Genomic DNA, 16,735 nt, shown 5'->3' on the forward strand with positions numbered 1-16,735 from the left:
CTCCCCATGCAGGCAGGAAAGAGTTATTAGCTTGTCTCGATGAGGCACTGAAGAAAAAGGAAAACAAATAATTCAAGATAAATCTTGGAGGATATCAGCCACAATAAAGTTATACAAAATATTGTATTTGTATTTCAATTCATACTTTACCAAACATACAAAAGTATTTTAAAGTTTCGCCAAGCAACGTGAGAAATCACTTATGAGCAGCACTTCTGGGGCTATAAATAAAGGATAAAGTCATAGAGAAAAATTATCTCAGTTATCACTCCCTTTCTCCTCTACCAGCACCAGTTTTGATAGTTTCTATCAGTTTGTACATTTGTACTGATTTGTTTATGAAGGCTGTTAGTCTTTTTTCTGTTGTCTAGACTGCAAATGTTTCCCCCAGTCTATTGATTTGCTTGGGAATCTTCCACCATCAAAATGCTTACTTTTTAACTTATATAAAGAAAAGTACATTTTTTCTCTATGTGTCATAAAGAACTAACTTTATTTAGAAAAATTGCTTCTGTCCACAGTACTATTGAATACATATCAATGGAAATCGAGTGCTTTTTGTATTTATTTCCATTTCAATTGCATAGTGTTTGTGTTTTCCTCAGGGTTTGAATGTCTTCTGCCTCTCACTCTCACATTAACCAACATCTTTCCAGCTCTGTATGCACAGCACTCTGCTGAATATTACAGATGACATACAGGAAACTCAAGCTTATCACAACCGTTTCCTATTCAAAGAATCTCTCCACCGTGCTTATTCCCAAGGCATGCTCATTCTTCCCAGGCTGTTGACTCTCCTGACTGTCGTTAGTCTCCTCCCCGCCCCCACCACCTTGCTCTCTGTAGTCATCAGGAGACATCAGAGTTTCTACTTCGAGTCAAGCTCACCTTCCTACACCCTGCATTTTTACTGGTGCAAGTTTAATCCTGGGTGACATTATCTCTGATATGAAATATTTATTACAAATTTATTCTCTAACTTCTGTTATGAACCCACTTGGGCTGTTATTGTATGATACATTTTCATACTATCCTTCTATTTCTCAAGTCAGGATTCACTGTCCTGGATTCACTGTCATTTAGTGAGTAGACCCTGCAAAGGTTGTGTTGTGCAGGGCCCTGGCTCAAATGTCTGTTTCTTTATTGGCTTGTGTATCTTAACCATCTACTTTTTGCCAAGCAAAATTCTAAACTCTGTCTGTTTAGCAATAAAATAAATAAAATCAAAGCAGGTCCCACACTCTCTTGGAATTTACATTTTAGTTTTTATACCTTAGCTTGAACTCAGGGTCCCGCATTTTCAGGTTTGTGGTCTTTGACAGTACTCAGCTACCTAAGCCTCTGTTGCTTTTGGAGGGGGTGGTGTCGGAGATATAACACAGAACAGTCAAGCTCTAGAAAGGGACAGAAATTAGAAGATTCATCTAATAAAACAAATATTGGCATTTCTTCTCTCTTCTTTTTTCACCTACATACTGTTTTTCTTTCCCTGAACCTTGTCTTTCTCATTTCTATCCTTGCACACTGGAGTTAATTTATGTTTTATTTAGCCCATGCTGCCTTCTCTCATTTATCATAATGCACAAACGACACAGTTTTTATATTTTCACTTTCAATACTTGCCAACTATGTATCCTAACTTTAAAAGGAAGAAAAATGGAAAATTCTAACAGATTCTACAGATTCTGCGAATGAAATGAAAATTAATAATGAATATAAAAGTAGGTAAATTTACTTTGCTAGTCATGTAAGCAATCTCAACCCTTATATTTTCTTTCCCAATCTTGAGAGTTTATAAAGCAAGGGATTCTTGTCTCCATTTGCCATCAGCATCCACCCAGTAGAAACCAGTCTGTCTCCCAACAGTTGTGTAAGGCCTATGATGTCCCAGGAGCACTCGCAGAGTCCAAGAATCCTAGACTCCCTGTTCCCTTAGAGCTTACCTTCTTAGGTAAGAAGCCCAGAACCACTCAGATGCAGCTGCTAGGGCAGTGAAATTCTGGAGCCCCATAGGATCTTTAGAGGTATCCCAGATAACATCTAGGCTAGAACAGAAATGTTGGCCCAAGAATCTTCATCAAAACTTTTCATTAATCCCTTTATTGAATGCCTTTATTAACATGAACCTCAGTAAGTTTTTCCATATTCAATAGAGTCGAGTGTGAAATTTTCTACTGGTCTTATAATATTTAAAGGCAGGCACACATACACACACACACACACACACACACACACACATACACACACACACATAATGAACATATATCTTCTTCAACTTTCCTAGTGACATGGCTTCCCGGACTATGCTAAATACAGGCAATCTTTCAATGATTCCTAGTATAGATGTCAGCATTGCCAACATTCCTCCAAGGTTTATAACTATGGAAACACTCTCCATGTATACATTAAACCAGTTTCAAATATAATGACTCGTTACTTTCTCTTTTTCTTCAAGGATTTTAGGGTTTCCATCATCCTAAACATCATCTTTACCCTACCTGGCTGGCTTATATTAAAGATTTGTTTCCTTTAGGACATATCCCATCATTAATACTCCTGAGGAGTGCCAACATTATAGACAGTAGATGCAATGGAGCCCTAAGTGAAATCGTATTTATGTTGAGATTGGGTACAGTGCTGTTTGACTAATTGTCATTGAAATTAATCAAAATTGATTCACCAATACAACATCCTCAAGGCCCTGAATCAAAGCAAAGTATAAAGCCTGTAATTACTCAGCTCCATAATCCTTCTAACAAAATTACTCACACTGCATTATATATGGACAAGAATATTTTATGACTATAATATTGTCATACCATTTGAAATATGAACATTTGTTATAGGATGTGTTATAAATGCATCACATTGTATGTAAGTATTGTGTAAGCTCTTAGAAAACGTTGGCTTCCTTAATTAGAATTTTGAATATTTGTTTTTTATTTCCAAATGGGGCCTATTAATTTTAAATAAATGTAAAAGTTATAAAAACATTGACAAACTCTATTTTTAAAATTTTAGCAGGGCCCCAAAAGCCCCAGATCACTAGATTATAGACAAAGATCAGTGCTTACGTCACTATAAAGAAGAAAATAACCATTCTGCATTACCATATGTACAGAGTTAAGAAAATTGAAATAAATCTTTACTTATAACTAGCATGGTTTTGATCCAAAGCTGCAGGATCTTCTCAACACAGGGCAACAACAGGATATCCAAGAAGAATCCTAGTGAGGACCCAGCATCTATAGTGTAGTAGAAACCAGAGGCCTCAAACCAGACCAATAACTCTTTGCAATGAACACTTGCAAGTAAAGACATATGGACAAAGGGGTTCACTGTGTAATGCACTGTATCACACCGTAGCTTCCGTGATAAGATTTCTAATATTTTCTCCTTTTTCTGCTTTTCTTTTTTTCTCTTAAATGGGCTTTTTTTTGGGGGGGTGCAGGAACTGAGGACAGACGTAAAAGACACATAGTATAAATAAAAAGAAAATTTTAAATGACTGGAGAAAACCAAGAAATATATTCTAAAGATAAATGTGTAGTATTGAATTAACAAAACAAAAAGCTTATAAAAATGGGCACAGAGGAGTTCATTCCATCCATGTGTTTACTGTATTTTTCAAAGACTACAGAAGATATTTCATCAGCAAAAATATTTTTTAGGATTCAATAATTAATTAGAAACTTGATACATAAAAGTTAGTTTTTGAATTTTAAAATCCCTCTTTAATGGGAAATAGAAACAGGAAATAATAACAATAGCAATTACAATGTTTACAAAGGGTTCAAAATTTTCAATATTCCTATGACTCTGCTTGAAGCTCATAAAATTGAAATGATACAGTCACAATTTGTTTCTTAACTATTTTATATGCAGTAATTTTTAATGAAGCAACTAAATTAGGCATAACTTACTGCAGCTTTAATGTAGTTATGATGAATATATTTTACTTGATTAAAAATGATAAAACCGGGGAGCCTTAAATATTATCTTAAAAGATTAACTACTGTGTCAATTAAAAATCTAGGAGATAGGTATTTATGAGGAATAGCTATCCTGAATAATACCTTGCTTTTGTTCATTTCATTTAATTAATGACTCAATCAACTTTTCCTTTTTCCACAAAATGTTCCTAAATTACACATGGTCTTGCAAACAGAAAAGCACAAAGACTTGTATTAGTTGAACACTGGTGAAGATTCAAGAAGTGATACACTTCTTATTGGAGGGGCAACTAGTTGACAGTGTATGCAAAGGACTAACAACTACCATTCTACAACATATTTGTATTACAGAAAGTAGAATGAATAAATATTGACGAAAATAAAAAACTCAAGTTTTTTTCCAGTGGGTCTGATATTGAGTCCCGTCTCTATGCTTTCTAACTGAACAATCAAGCAAACTTTCCACTTTCAGTCTTTGTGACGACCAATTAAGCAAATTATTGAAGCAGTTCAAAACTACACAAAAGGAAATTATGATGCCATGCATCTATATGATGTGTTTGCTCCCTCCACAAAGAAGGAAACTATACAAAGGAACAGTTTTGGTAAGAGTGCTTCATTTTCTTTTTCAGACTGCAAGTAAACTGTCATATGTGACAAATTTCATCTAAGGAACGCGAGTAGCACGATAACTGTTTTAGTGTCAAGCTCCCCTAATGGGTGTCCCTGAAGAGCAACTAGCCACGTGTCTTGCTCTTTAAGCCTTCACCAACTTAATAGAGTCACACTGTCTTGCCTTCTAGTCTAGGCTCTTTGCCAAGTGACCTATCACTGAGGTGACCAAAAAGCCAAAGGAGCCTGTCCTTAAGTCCTGCAACCAGGGATCAGGGAATTTCCAAATGCTAAAGAAGTCCATGTTCATGACAAAGGAACCTGAAACTAAGAAGAAGGGAGGGAGAGTGAAGTAGAAAAGGAGAGAGAAGGGAGGGTTAAGGGAGGACCAGAGACAGAGTGAAGAGAGGGGAACCTTGGAATAGTCTCTAAAAGAAGCTGCACGGAGCTAGAGGGGTGTGGTTTTGTAGTCTACCTCTAAAGGCTGAAGTGTCCTAACACAGTAAACCCCTGCCAGAGGAGCGGAGGGATGTAATGGGACTCTGCAAAGCACTGCTGTAAATACGAAACTCTCCAAGGGCTGTGTGAGAGAGGGACAGAGGGTGCAGTCCGGCGGGCCCTGTTGGCTCTTACCTCCGAAGAACCAGCCAGTGTCCCTTTCTAACTACTGGAGTCAGAAGTAAAAGTCACTCGCAGATCTGCCTCACTCCCAGGCACGCTGCACTCAGCCCAGATCCGACCTCAGATAGGACCATCTCTAATTCCCAGTCTGGGTCCGCACAGCCTAGGACACCAGAGTCCTCGGCCCCGCCCCCTGTCCTCAAGCGCGTTCCCTCCCCCGCCTTCCCAGCCTGTCCACGCGCTGCGGTGAGCTGATTGGCCGTGGCGCTGACAGGAGGCGGGGCCAGGAAGTACGGCCAAACCCGCCCTGGCGTATAAGCCTCTGCTGCGCTCGCTCTCTCCACCTCTCTCCTCTTTCTCTCTTGCTCCCTTCCTCTCTGCAACTGAACAGTGAAAATTCACATTGTGGATCCTCTAACAGGCACAGATGTCATGTGAAAACGCACATGCTCTGCCATCCACACCGCCTTTCTTTCTTTTCTGTTTCCTTTTTTCCCCCCTTGATCGTTCTCCCTCTTCTTTGTAACTAACAAAACCACCACCAACTCCTCCTCCTGCGACTGCCCTTCTCCTCCTCCTCAGCCCAAGTGATCACAAAAGAAATCTCCGAGCCCGAGGCGGTGGCATTTTTTTTAAGCAAGCACACTGGAGAGAAAGAGAAAAGAAACAAACAAACAAACAAACAAAAGCAAAACAAAACCCAGGCACCAGCCAGCCAGGACCTTTTTTTCCACCCTGCCTGAAAACAAACAAACAGCCATCAAAAACAGTCATCAGCAACAGCATCAAAACTGTTAGCATAGCAGCGGCGGCCCCCGTCACGCTGTGGCCACGACGTCTGCCGACAGGGATGCTTCTCTCGGCGGAGCAGCTCTGCTCAGACCACCTTCTTCCCTCGTGCTGAGCGGGATTTTTGGGTTCTCTGGGGTTCGGGCTGGGAGCTTCATGACTACGCGGAGCAGGACAGCGGCCACACCATGCGAGGTAAGCGAGCCCACGGGCGCCCAGGGTCCCTGAGGCCAGCCAACTCCAGCCAGACCCGCAGCTGGGGAGGGGGGAGGGGAGCGCTCTCGGCCCAAGGGAAGAGAGGTTGGCTATGCTCAGCTCCTCGAGTTCGGTTCGCAGGTGGGACTGTGAATGGCCTGGGCTTGGAAAGTTGTGGGAATGTGTGGAAGGCTCGGGACTTCGGCAGGACGCGGGAGGGCGCTTTTTGGAGACTGGGACAGCGCTAGTCACTTCTCTCAGTTCTGGATTTGCTCTAAATCTTTTCTGCGCTTCACTTTCGGGTGCGCCACAGGACACGGGATAGAGGAGAACAGGAAGCGGGATGACTGGGTAGAGGCTGCTGGAAGCCGGGGTCACACCGTGGTCTCTGGCCTGAGGTGAACAAGGGGGATGACACTGAGCCACGTTGCCAGACACAGGAACATCCCAGTCTACAAGTGCGTACCTTCTCAAGAATAGTAAACACTGGATGCTCTCGGAACCGGACGCAGACGCCTATAGCAGGACCTTCCCAGGGTCCCCTTTTCCCTTTCCCACTCTGACTGGGCCCCTCCGCAAAAAGAGTTGCTAGGAGAAAGTTCAGGAAACTAAAGGCTATGTCCGAGAAACCAGGGGCTTGCTCGATTTTGTGAGATAAAGGACGTGGTGGGAGCTAGTGGTAAGTGCACCTTATGTCCAGAGCACCGCCACCAGCAGCGGTGCAACCTCAGGACAAATGATGCTGCCCAAGTGGCCCTCGGGGATGACAGAGGGGTGTGCCCTGCTCTGACTTCACTTGCAGCTACCTGAGTAGCTGACCAGGTGGGCTTCAGGAGTCAGTTTGCAGATCTCCTCTCCAGTGGCACAAGTTGCTTGCACTGGGACCCCTCCTCTCTCACTTTATAGTAAGGCACAACTTCTCTCTTTTCTTAAAGCCACCAGATGCCCTCCTGACTTGGGACATCTGTACATGTCGGGACACTCAGCCCCAACAACCAGGCGTCCCTTAGAGCACTTCGTTCCTATGGGGGCTTTTCTCTCTGATTCACAAGTTCCCCCAGATCCTAAAAACATAACTAGGCTTGGCGACAGTCGAGTCTCCGAACCTTTCTGCCTCCTGAACGGAAATGCTTTTAGCAGGACACGTTTAGGACAGGGCCCACAAATACCAATCTTCAACCACCCTGCTTCCTGCTCCCATGCACTAACCCTACTCCCTTTAAGGGGGAGTGGGCACGACCCTCACCCTGATCATCCTCGAAAAGTCCTATTCCTGGCTTGACCTCAATGGCATGCAGATGCTGGGGCCACCGCCTTGGAGCCTGGGCTGTATAGGACAAGGCAAGAGGAAAGCGGATGAAAAAAAGTTGCTCATTACCCATGGGGATAGGACTCTAGATAAGGGACAAAGGTGTCTCGGTGAGTGTCTTGATTGACACTGGAAGTTAGGATCTCAGTGTGTTTGTGAGCAGTGACAACAGCTGATTGTCCCAGTCACGGGATGGTCACATGCTCCACTATCCAAATTCTTTCAAGAAACTGTACTACAGGAACTGGCGGCGAGAGCGCCTTTACTTAGCGAGAAACTGGGTTTTTGTTTATCTTTTTCTGCCCCGCCTCATCTTCTCACACTCTTTCCTTTCGGTTTCCTCCGCTCCCAATTGAAACTGCCGGCTAGGGGTTTGGCTTTTTCTTCCGCCCCAACAATCCCCCTCCCCCAAAGCTAGGTTCAAGCTACCTGAGGGTCAGAAGCCACGTGCCACCGCAGTTGGTCCCCTGCACTAATCCTGTAGCCCAGCTACCTGACTCTTAAACTACAGAGGGGTGGAGTAGAACACAACCTCCTTGCGCTTACCTTGACCTGCAGCTTCTGCTGCTGCTTCACGACAAGGCAAGGTCCCTGTAGGAGACCCCTGCCTGCTGGCTTAAAGGATTGAAGGCAAGGGCTAGTCCTGGTGTGTACCTTATAAAGCTAGTGTGAACCCACACTTTTGTCTCAGAGAGGATCGGGGTCACCAAGCTGCCCAGGACAGTTCACTAGGTCTAATCCAAGATGACTCCCCTGAGGCAGCCTGAAGGGAAGTTGGTAAAGAAAAAGTCAGTCTTTCTAGTCCTTTCGCCTCTCCTCTCCTGATCTCTTACTGTCCCATTCTCATTCTTTACAGTCAATGCCTTGTACCGCGCCACCTTCGGCTGCTTGTTCGTTAAAGATGAAATAAAAAACCTTTTGGAGGTTCAATGCCCAGTAGTCCCCGGGGGGGGAGGGAGTGTAGAACGAGGCTATCCAGAAGTCTAATAGTTGAGTTTGGGTGTCAATTAAGACGTGAGACAGAAGAATCAAATCATCTTTCCCTTGCACAAGGCTCCTAAGCAGACCATTGGAACAGACTCTGCTGGGGGAGGAGCTGCCATTAAACTTGGCTTTGCCCTTCGCCTGTGTGCCATCTACTCCATACACCATGCTTCCCCAGCACACACAGTCTCCATTCTCGAATGGTCCTGTCAGAGGTTTGGCTTCAAGGTTTGCTTCTGGCGATGTCAACTGTCCTGAGTCAGGTCAATTTGCCAGTCACAAACAGTGTCTAGGATGGAGCAGTCTCCCTATGGGTCAATAGGCAACCTACCCCCAGATCAGACTACACCAGTCCAGTAATGCCTCTGCTTGGGACATTTGAGAGACTGTTTCTGAGAAGCTGTAGGATAAGTGGGGTGTGGAGAGGCTCTGATTCTTGAGGTCATTGCCCTGCCCCACAGCACAACCTTTCTGACCATGTCCCAAGTTCCAGCCATGTCCTTCTGTCTCTTGAAAAGGAGGAGTTTGCAGCTTGATGGCCCACAAAACTTTGCACCCTTTGTCTGTGGGAGGGCATCCTATGAGCTCAGGGATGTTTTCCAAGCTTCTTGAAAGGAAACTTCTGGAAAGAAGGGAGCCTTAGGAAGGCAAAGAGGGAGGCAGCACAGTGTGGTTTTTCAAGGTTCCTTGTTGAGTAGTCTGTTGATTGTTTATTACAAAGGACACCTAAGTGGTGGCTTTTCTCTCCTGCTTCTGCATAAAATCCCACTTTTCCAAGCAGGAACACAGCTGCCACTGTTATCAATAGGTGATTGCAGCTTGGGAGGATTTAACTCTGGTTTTATTCTTGCTGTAAACAAGGAGGGACTCAAAAACAAATCTAGATTCTAGCATTTAAAAGCAGTAAATTCCTGTTGCCTGCTTTAAAAAAAATTAGCTAGCTCTCTGAGATGTGACCACCTTTGAAAGTATAAAGGTCTCAATATTCTTAGATTTATTTCTTAATCAAATCGTTGCTCTAATTTTTCCCACAATTTCCAATTAAATGACTTAAGTTCATTTCTAACCAATATTCCACCTTCCACATAAAATAAACAAAAAGTTACCAAAAGGACATCCCAGACAGTACTACGTTAATTCCTTCCCACTCAGAAATCACGAATGAACTGTCTTTCTAACAAGAAAATCAACCACTCAACAGTTTAAAGAAAAGTCTTAAAGCTCTGTTTCAAGTACTGTGGGAAAATATATAGCCAAAAAAAAAAAAAAAACAAAATAACCCCCTAAATGGTTACAAGTTCACCCATCCACCTTGCTCCTCCCTCGACAGCCATGGTGAATTATTAACTATTGGGATACAGAAATGTTAGACATCTTGGAGATGAAGGTTAGACATGGGTCCACCGTAGCTTTTATATTTGAAAAAAAAAAATCAGCAAATGTAAAGATGGAAATTTTAAGTATCAGGCTTCATAAACAGGACATAAAAATTGTAACTCCTTTGTTTGCATTCGCCTAAAACTTGTAAATCCCTATATTTTCCATTAGTGACAATAACTTCTGATCATTGGAGAACCCTTTACGGTGCTATCTTCTGTCATTATCAAAGTGGTTTTATGTGGTAGTTTAGCATAAATAACTCATCATGTTATGCTCTTAACCAAATATAAATATTAATGTTAATATTTATTCATCTTGGTACTGTGCCAAATGCTAAATTATTAAAAACCTCTAAAACTACCCATAAGTCTATTTGCTCAGGTTATTCTTTAAATTTAAGTGTTTCCAATTCACAAAACATAATTTTAGAACCAAATGGGGATCAAAGCACCAAGAAATTATAGAGAATTTATAGTTAGTGTTCATGGTATCCAAATCTTGTTTAAAAAATAAATACTTGTTTTTCTAACACATGAAAGTACTAAATATAGTTGTTTTTTCTAAATAAAGTGACAAATAAACATTATAAGCTTTGAGTTCTCATTTTGTAAGCATGTATTCACCTTTTACGTAGATAAGACAGTCTGTACAGATTTTGTGCATTTACTGCAACAATTCTGAGGAATGCAAATGTGACTCACAACACACTAATTATTTTATTTACCTCTAATGTAAGGTGAATATTTCAGCATTCAATAAATAAAAAAGTTTAAATCATTCTAGTAGTAATTCAGCTTCAATATATATAAGGCTGCTGTAATTATAAAAATTAATAAGGTATGGGTTTAAATTATGCACGGTGACATCAGTGCCACTGTGCATTGGCAAAACCTGTGTCTTTCAGTAAAGCATATCAAGAGATAAGAATGGTAGCATTGAACTGAAGGGTTCAAGTTCTGTCCAACTGAGAGCAAATGTGCATGAGTTTTTACATTGTAAGCACAAAAATAACTGAAATAATATTGTCATTCTAGTAGGATAAACAGAAATCCTTAGTGTTAAGTCATCCCTATGAATACTCCACAAATCTAAAAAAAAATAGATTTTAATTGCATTGGCATTAAGTTTGTTGATGTTAATGAAATACTATTTTGTGTTAAAATATATAGGAAAGTAGCTATTAGAGAAGAAATTGTGCTTAAAATTAAATATGTCTTTTTTTCCTAGTTCTACTCTCCACCCATTCTTATCTAATGGGTAAAAATTAAGCTAACTAGTGAAATGTCTTTAATGATGTAAAGAATTGTAGCCTTTCATAAAATGAGCACTCTACATAAAAAGTATTATTCCTGTAATTCTGCAATCATCTTCCAATTACAGCTTCTTGCAAATATTTAATCTGACTTTGAATAGAATCTCTGACTTAACAGAATTGCTAGCAGATAATAGCAGTCTTCGGAGGCGTCTGTTGATACACACTGATAGGCAATATGTATATGCATGTGCCTATAACCACCCACTCAGACAAAAAGAATGAATATTTGAGAGTGAAAATCATTCTTATCTTTGCTTTCACAATCCAGACTCCAAACTCAAACATATTTACAGAAACAGAATGGCTTCCCAAAGCGTTCAGAAAGGAGATCTGAATATATGTGGCACTTAAGTCGCATAAAAAGGAACTGCTAATAGCATCTATTTATAAATAATCTACACAAAACTCCATTTTACTGCCTAATGATAATTAGAGGGAAAAGGAATCAAAGAACTGAGGATTGCCAAATAAATAAAATATTCCCTCTCAAATTAAGCAACAAATTCATAGATAACAAGGATTCTGCCATGAATTTGAAGGATGTCTCCTTTGTAGCATAAGACAAAGGGAGCATAGAGGAATAAATATTGATTGAACTAATCATCTGATGAATAGAAATGAGATTTACCAGTGCACCAATATAATAGACTATGTTAACTAGTCCTTTCATGGCGCATATGCTGCCCTTTCAACCCCTGACCTCTTCCATTCAGTTCTTAATGAGGGAAACCACAGGTGTTATAACGGTATTTATGGTGAATGTAGCTAAATATAATAACATGTGGTTAACAAATGGCATTGTGTGTGGATTCTTATAAGAGAAAATACTGTGTTCACAGCATCACAAAATTTTAGGGTACTTCAAACTACATCAAATTTTGGCTTGCTCGGGTAACCTTTAAGATATAGTTACTACACAGTCATCAATATATCAAGTACTATATTTAGTGACTCTATGATCCTTGCAGTTTCATTAATACTTATTTGAGGAGGTAAAAAGATTATTCAATATATATTTGCCCACATGGTTGTATATTTTACAGAGTAAACATTTAAAAATAACACATAGATGGTGCATTATTTTATAAACACGGCATGCATTCTTCTTGGTGGCTGTTTTAGAAATATTGAATATAAATAATAACACTATAATATGAACTTCATAAAACATTTTATTTAAAATTAAAATATGATGTTCTTGGTATAGGCATGTGCTTTTAAAAGCCAAAATTAAGTTGGAAACTTATTTAGGAGTGTGCTCTGGTTTAGGACGAAAAGCAGTTTGCTTTGAGTTAGACATGCCCATCTCTGCATAGTGAATATTGTATTAGTTGACTAAGTATGGTGACTTTGGAAATTACTTTATTAGAATGGGTATTTGTCAGTGTCATGTTGTGTGTTTGGTTATCACATTTGTGATCTTGGGTCGCTTTTCTCTAATTTAGACAAATTATTGACTTTAGCAAAGAAAGAACAATTTAGCCTGGCTGTTTGCTAAGTGATGTTTTTTGCGATGAGCCTGCTTACTGTTGAAAAATCATGTAAGACAAATATCTTGCGATTATGGGGCATGCATATGATCTGGGGTGCCTCGGGAAAACTACTATACTGGTTTTACCTTATATAATGTCCTTTTTCATTATATGTTTCAAAAAATAAAATTTGAATTATATATTTTTTCATTTTGTATAAAGTATATAATCAATCATCCGACTTTAAAATGTTACATCGTTGCCTAAACTTCTCAGACCACACTTTGAGCACATCATAACAGCACAGGCACGGTGCTTTAATAGAGATAAATGTATAATAAGCAGTGCTTCCATAATTAGGGGCAAAATATAGGTCCTTATATTATTTTTAACAAAATTTTTAAATGTTTTCAAATGGAAATTTATCTCTCTGCTTTAAGCCTCCTAAACACGATTCTCTCCTGTTTTGAAAGCTACTAAACTTCCTGATCATCATCCTTCTAGGAGCTCAAGTTAAGATTAAATTCTCATGGTTGAGAAGGAGTTTATTTTCTTGAAGTTGTGTCCATTGCTACTTTAATTTTAAGGGGAAAATATCAAAATTGTCATATTTAATAACCATGTCAATACCAATAAAAATGAATGTCACTTCCACATACAAGAATTATTTATTGACCATCTACTCAAGATAAACTGCACAAATAGATCCCGAGAATGTTCAGGTTGATAGAGTGGTCCATTTGCTTGGTCCAGGCTTCGCTCTAGGGAGAAGAGGCAAAATCAGCAAAAAAATAGTGAGGAGCCCACTTGGTGCTCAAGTCTCACAGGTAAATTGGTACAAACTTGCCATGGAAAGATAAGAAGAAATTCTGCTTTTGGTTAAATTGTTGATCTGAATGAAGCCTATAAAAATAGTGTCAGTTATCAGCTGTAGTTGGTACCAATTGAAATTTGGGCTTATTATAAAAGAACTATTGAGAAAATAATGCATCTTGTATTTAAAAAGAACAAAACCAGTAGCATTGTCTTTAAGTATCTCACACAATGAATTAAAAAAAAGAAAACCTAAAGTATTTGTTAGTTATAGAAAAATACTGGCGACAAATGTCAGTATGAGGAAGATTATAACATTTTGTGGTTCTTTGTTTTAAATCTTTGTGCATTTTAACTAAAATATAATCACAACCCATTCGTCCTTCCTTTGCTCGTCCCATCTCCCTAGAACTCATCCCATGCCCCCAACTCTCAAATGGAATGTCTTTTTCTTTGATTATTATTGTTGCATCCAAATATACCTGCATGTGTATATACCTATGCTACTTGTTTTTTAAGTATCACAGAGAAAGATGAGTGAAAATACAATACACATGTGTTTGTTTTTATGCATAAATTCTTTTTTCCAAATAAGGAAATGGCTGAATATATTGGATTTCATTTCTTTAATGTTTAAGCTATTATCTGAAGGTAGTGATACCACTCTGGGGAATGTCTTAGATTACCAGATAACAAGAAGAATAAATCCACCTCCGTAAGAGAATTTTGTAGGCAGCAGCTGAAGGCCCCCATGGTAGTCTTCACAGTCAAGGCTCCTCATTTTAAAATGACAGTTTGCCAGTTCTTATCTTATGCATTAGCTCCTTGAACTTAGTTAAGTGATTGTGAGCCCTCATCCCCATGTTTAGTCCACTCTGAAACAGCAGCGAGATCGAGTTTCTGAGTCTATGAAGCTGCAAAGCAGGTCAGGTGGGGGGAAATTCACCACAGTAAATGCCACTATTCTAAAGCTCCAAGCAGGCAATTGTCCCCACTGTTGGCCATAAACCCCTGAATTAGCAAAAATGTTGTTTCCAAATTTTTGCATGGAAAGCAACATTGCAGTCATACTTTGCAGCCCTAAGAAACAGTATTTAGTTTGATGCTGTTTATTAGCTAAAATTTGCCACACTTAGGAAATTAGAGCTTCTGTTTTAGCAACATCCAGCTATATGATAACTATGAGTGATCCTTGACCTCTTTATTTCTTAGTACTAGAAGAATTCACGAAGTAGTTCAAAACCGGACCCTATTTCTTGGGACTTCTCTAAAAGAGTGAAAAGTTAGGAAGTCACTCTCTTTTTTTAATAGATTTGATCAAACAGTTATTTCATAAGACAACTGCTTTTCTAAATACTTACTGCAATTTCTTTCTGATCTACTTATGTTTAATGGCAGTGGGCATATGCTTACACTTGACATAATTTCTAGCCAATGTCCTATTCTGGGTGGTAAATATAGAGTGAACCTTGGAAAAACAATGCATTAATTTCAGCTGTTATTTGTAACAAAAGTGTAGTTTGTTTCTTTATTTGTGCATTTACTTTAACTTGTAAGAAAATATGTCTAGTACTTTAAACTAATTAATAGCATTAAACTAATATTCTGATCTTTCATTAGAAAGACTGCTTAAAAGGGCAATCTTATTAAATAGGATCAGAGTGTGTTGTTCTCTGTATTTAATGCTCGTAACATTAGATCACTGTTTTATTTTTATTTGCCTAAATAGTGAAACTAGTTACTTTAAAAGCTTCACTGAAAATGTTAAACAGAACATGTCTAAGGAATGAATTACAAGAGTACTTCATATAGTTTAATAGTACTTCATTAGTATGAAATTCAGTATTAGAAACTTCCCATTTTTATTCTATAATTTAAGACAGAATAGGCACCCAAATTGTAATTTTCACTCAGCAGCTGCTGACTTCCAGATTCCAGAAAGAAACAATAACACAAGTTGAAAAACACTTAGACATGTTGGCTTCGTAATGAATGATTTGCTATTATTAGGATTGTTGAGTCAAATAGCAAGATTTCTGCTATTTCAAATAGTACTTCCTGTTAACTTGCACATACGTTGTGCCTGGCATGTGCAGAGGAGTTACACACTTTAAGGAAAAGAAGAAACCTCGGTCCAATTCCCACAGTTGTTAAATATGAGCAAATGCTGCGCAGTCTGTTAGGACAGAGGAAGATTTGCTGGAAAAAAATGTCATATCTTTAAGGTATGCTGCTTCCTGGCAATAATGCCCTTCTTATAAAACAAAATACTTTAAATATAGTACTTAGAAGATTTGAGATCTTGATGTACTAATTAATTAGCTTGTTCTCAAATTAAGTTGAAAACAAACAGTGAAATGTACTAGACTTCCCTTTTTAAAGCTAACTACATTTTAAAATGAGATTAACTCTTACCACATTCATCCTTGCATATATATCTTCACAGTTTAAAAAGATGTTAGATGCCAAAGAAATTGGACTTTTGAATAAGCCATCCCAATTCAAAATATATAGCTATTAAGAATATTGAGAAGTTTACATAAATATCCATCATGGTTTTGTTTCAATTTATTTACTGATATTACTAAAGATTAATTCTGGCTGATGCTCAAATCAGGATAAATGCGCATTTATATTATTAGCTGTAGAACATGTTATATCATAAATAAATAAATTGCTTCTAAGTTATTTCTACCAATATTTTGTAGTATACACTTTCTCCTTAATTAATTTTAAATCCGTCTAACGCGGTTCATTCAAGTGTTGGTTTATAGTCAGTAACAAACCTTTTTGTCATTTAGAATGACTAAAAAGAAATGGGAGGGAAAGGGCTGTGTGTGGTACCTCACATTATAAATCCGATTACAGAGGACTTAATATGTGTAAGATACGAAGCCCTCCAAGCAACAGTCTCAAATAGAGAAGAAAGAAAGAGAAAAATGGAGGAAGAGGAGGAAGCAGGGGCAGGAGGGAGGAAGGAGTAAAGAGAGGAGAGCATGTTGCCTTGTGTAAGGTCTAAAGAATCCATTAGACACTATCCACAAGAATGTCCCAGGTGTCTGCTGTTGTTTATGCCACTTTTCAAATACAAAAAAAAAAGAATAATTTGTCTCTGGTTGTTTGTTTTTAAAAGTTATCTAAAATTACCTTGAAATGAAAGCTTCTGATCAGAACCTAGTTCTATTTTTAATAATCTGCAGTCTAATCTTATAGGGAATTCTGTTTTACCCAACTCTGTATGCACAGTGGACGTTACTAACAAATTATGTAAGGCATTAGTCACTTGCTAACT

At 38.8% G+C, this 16,735-nt stretch overlaps 1 protein-coding gene and 1 long non-coding RNA gene across 7 annotated transcripts in view; one reads left to right on the plus strand and one right to left on the minus strand.

Moving 5' to 3' along the window:
- The window catches only part of LOC121140651, a 123,197-nt gene extending 117,837 nt beyond the window's left edge, over positions 1-5,360 (minus strand). For all 6 annotated transcript variants that reach the window (XR_005877570.1, XR_005877567.1, XR_005877571.1 and 3 more), the window contains exon 1: positions 5,199-5,360. This is a non-coding gene — a long non-coding RNA (uncharacterized LOC121140651). The remainder of the gene's footprint in view (positions 1-5,198) is intronic.
- Positions 5,361-5,530: 170 nt separating this feature from the next.
- Positions 5,531-16,735, plus strand: part of Rorb (RAR related orphan receptor B) — a 180,932-nt gene continuing 169,727 nt past the window's right edge. The window contains exon 1 of the mRNA XM_005063775.4: positions 5,531-6,170. Within this exon, the coding sequence (XP_005063832.1) occupies positions 6,164-6,170 (7 nt within the window). The 5' untranslated portion in view covers positions 5,531-6,163. The remainder of the gene's footprint in view (positions 6,171-16,735) is intronic.

The sequence above is a fragment of the Mesocricetus auratus genome, unplaced genomic scaffold (assembly GCF_017639785.1).
Source record: "Mesocricetus auratus isolate SY011 unplaced genomic scaffold, BCM_Maur_2.0 Super-Scaffold_4256, whole genome shotgun sequence".
NCBI classification, from domain to species: domain Eukaryota; kingdom Metazoa; phylum Chordata; class Mammalia; order Rodentia; family Cricetidae; genus Mesocricetus; species Mesocricetus auratus.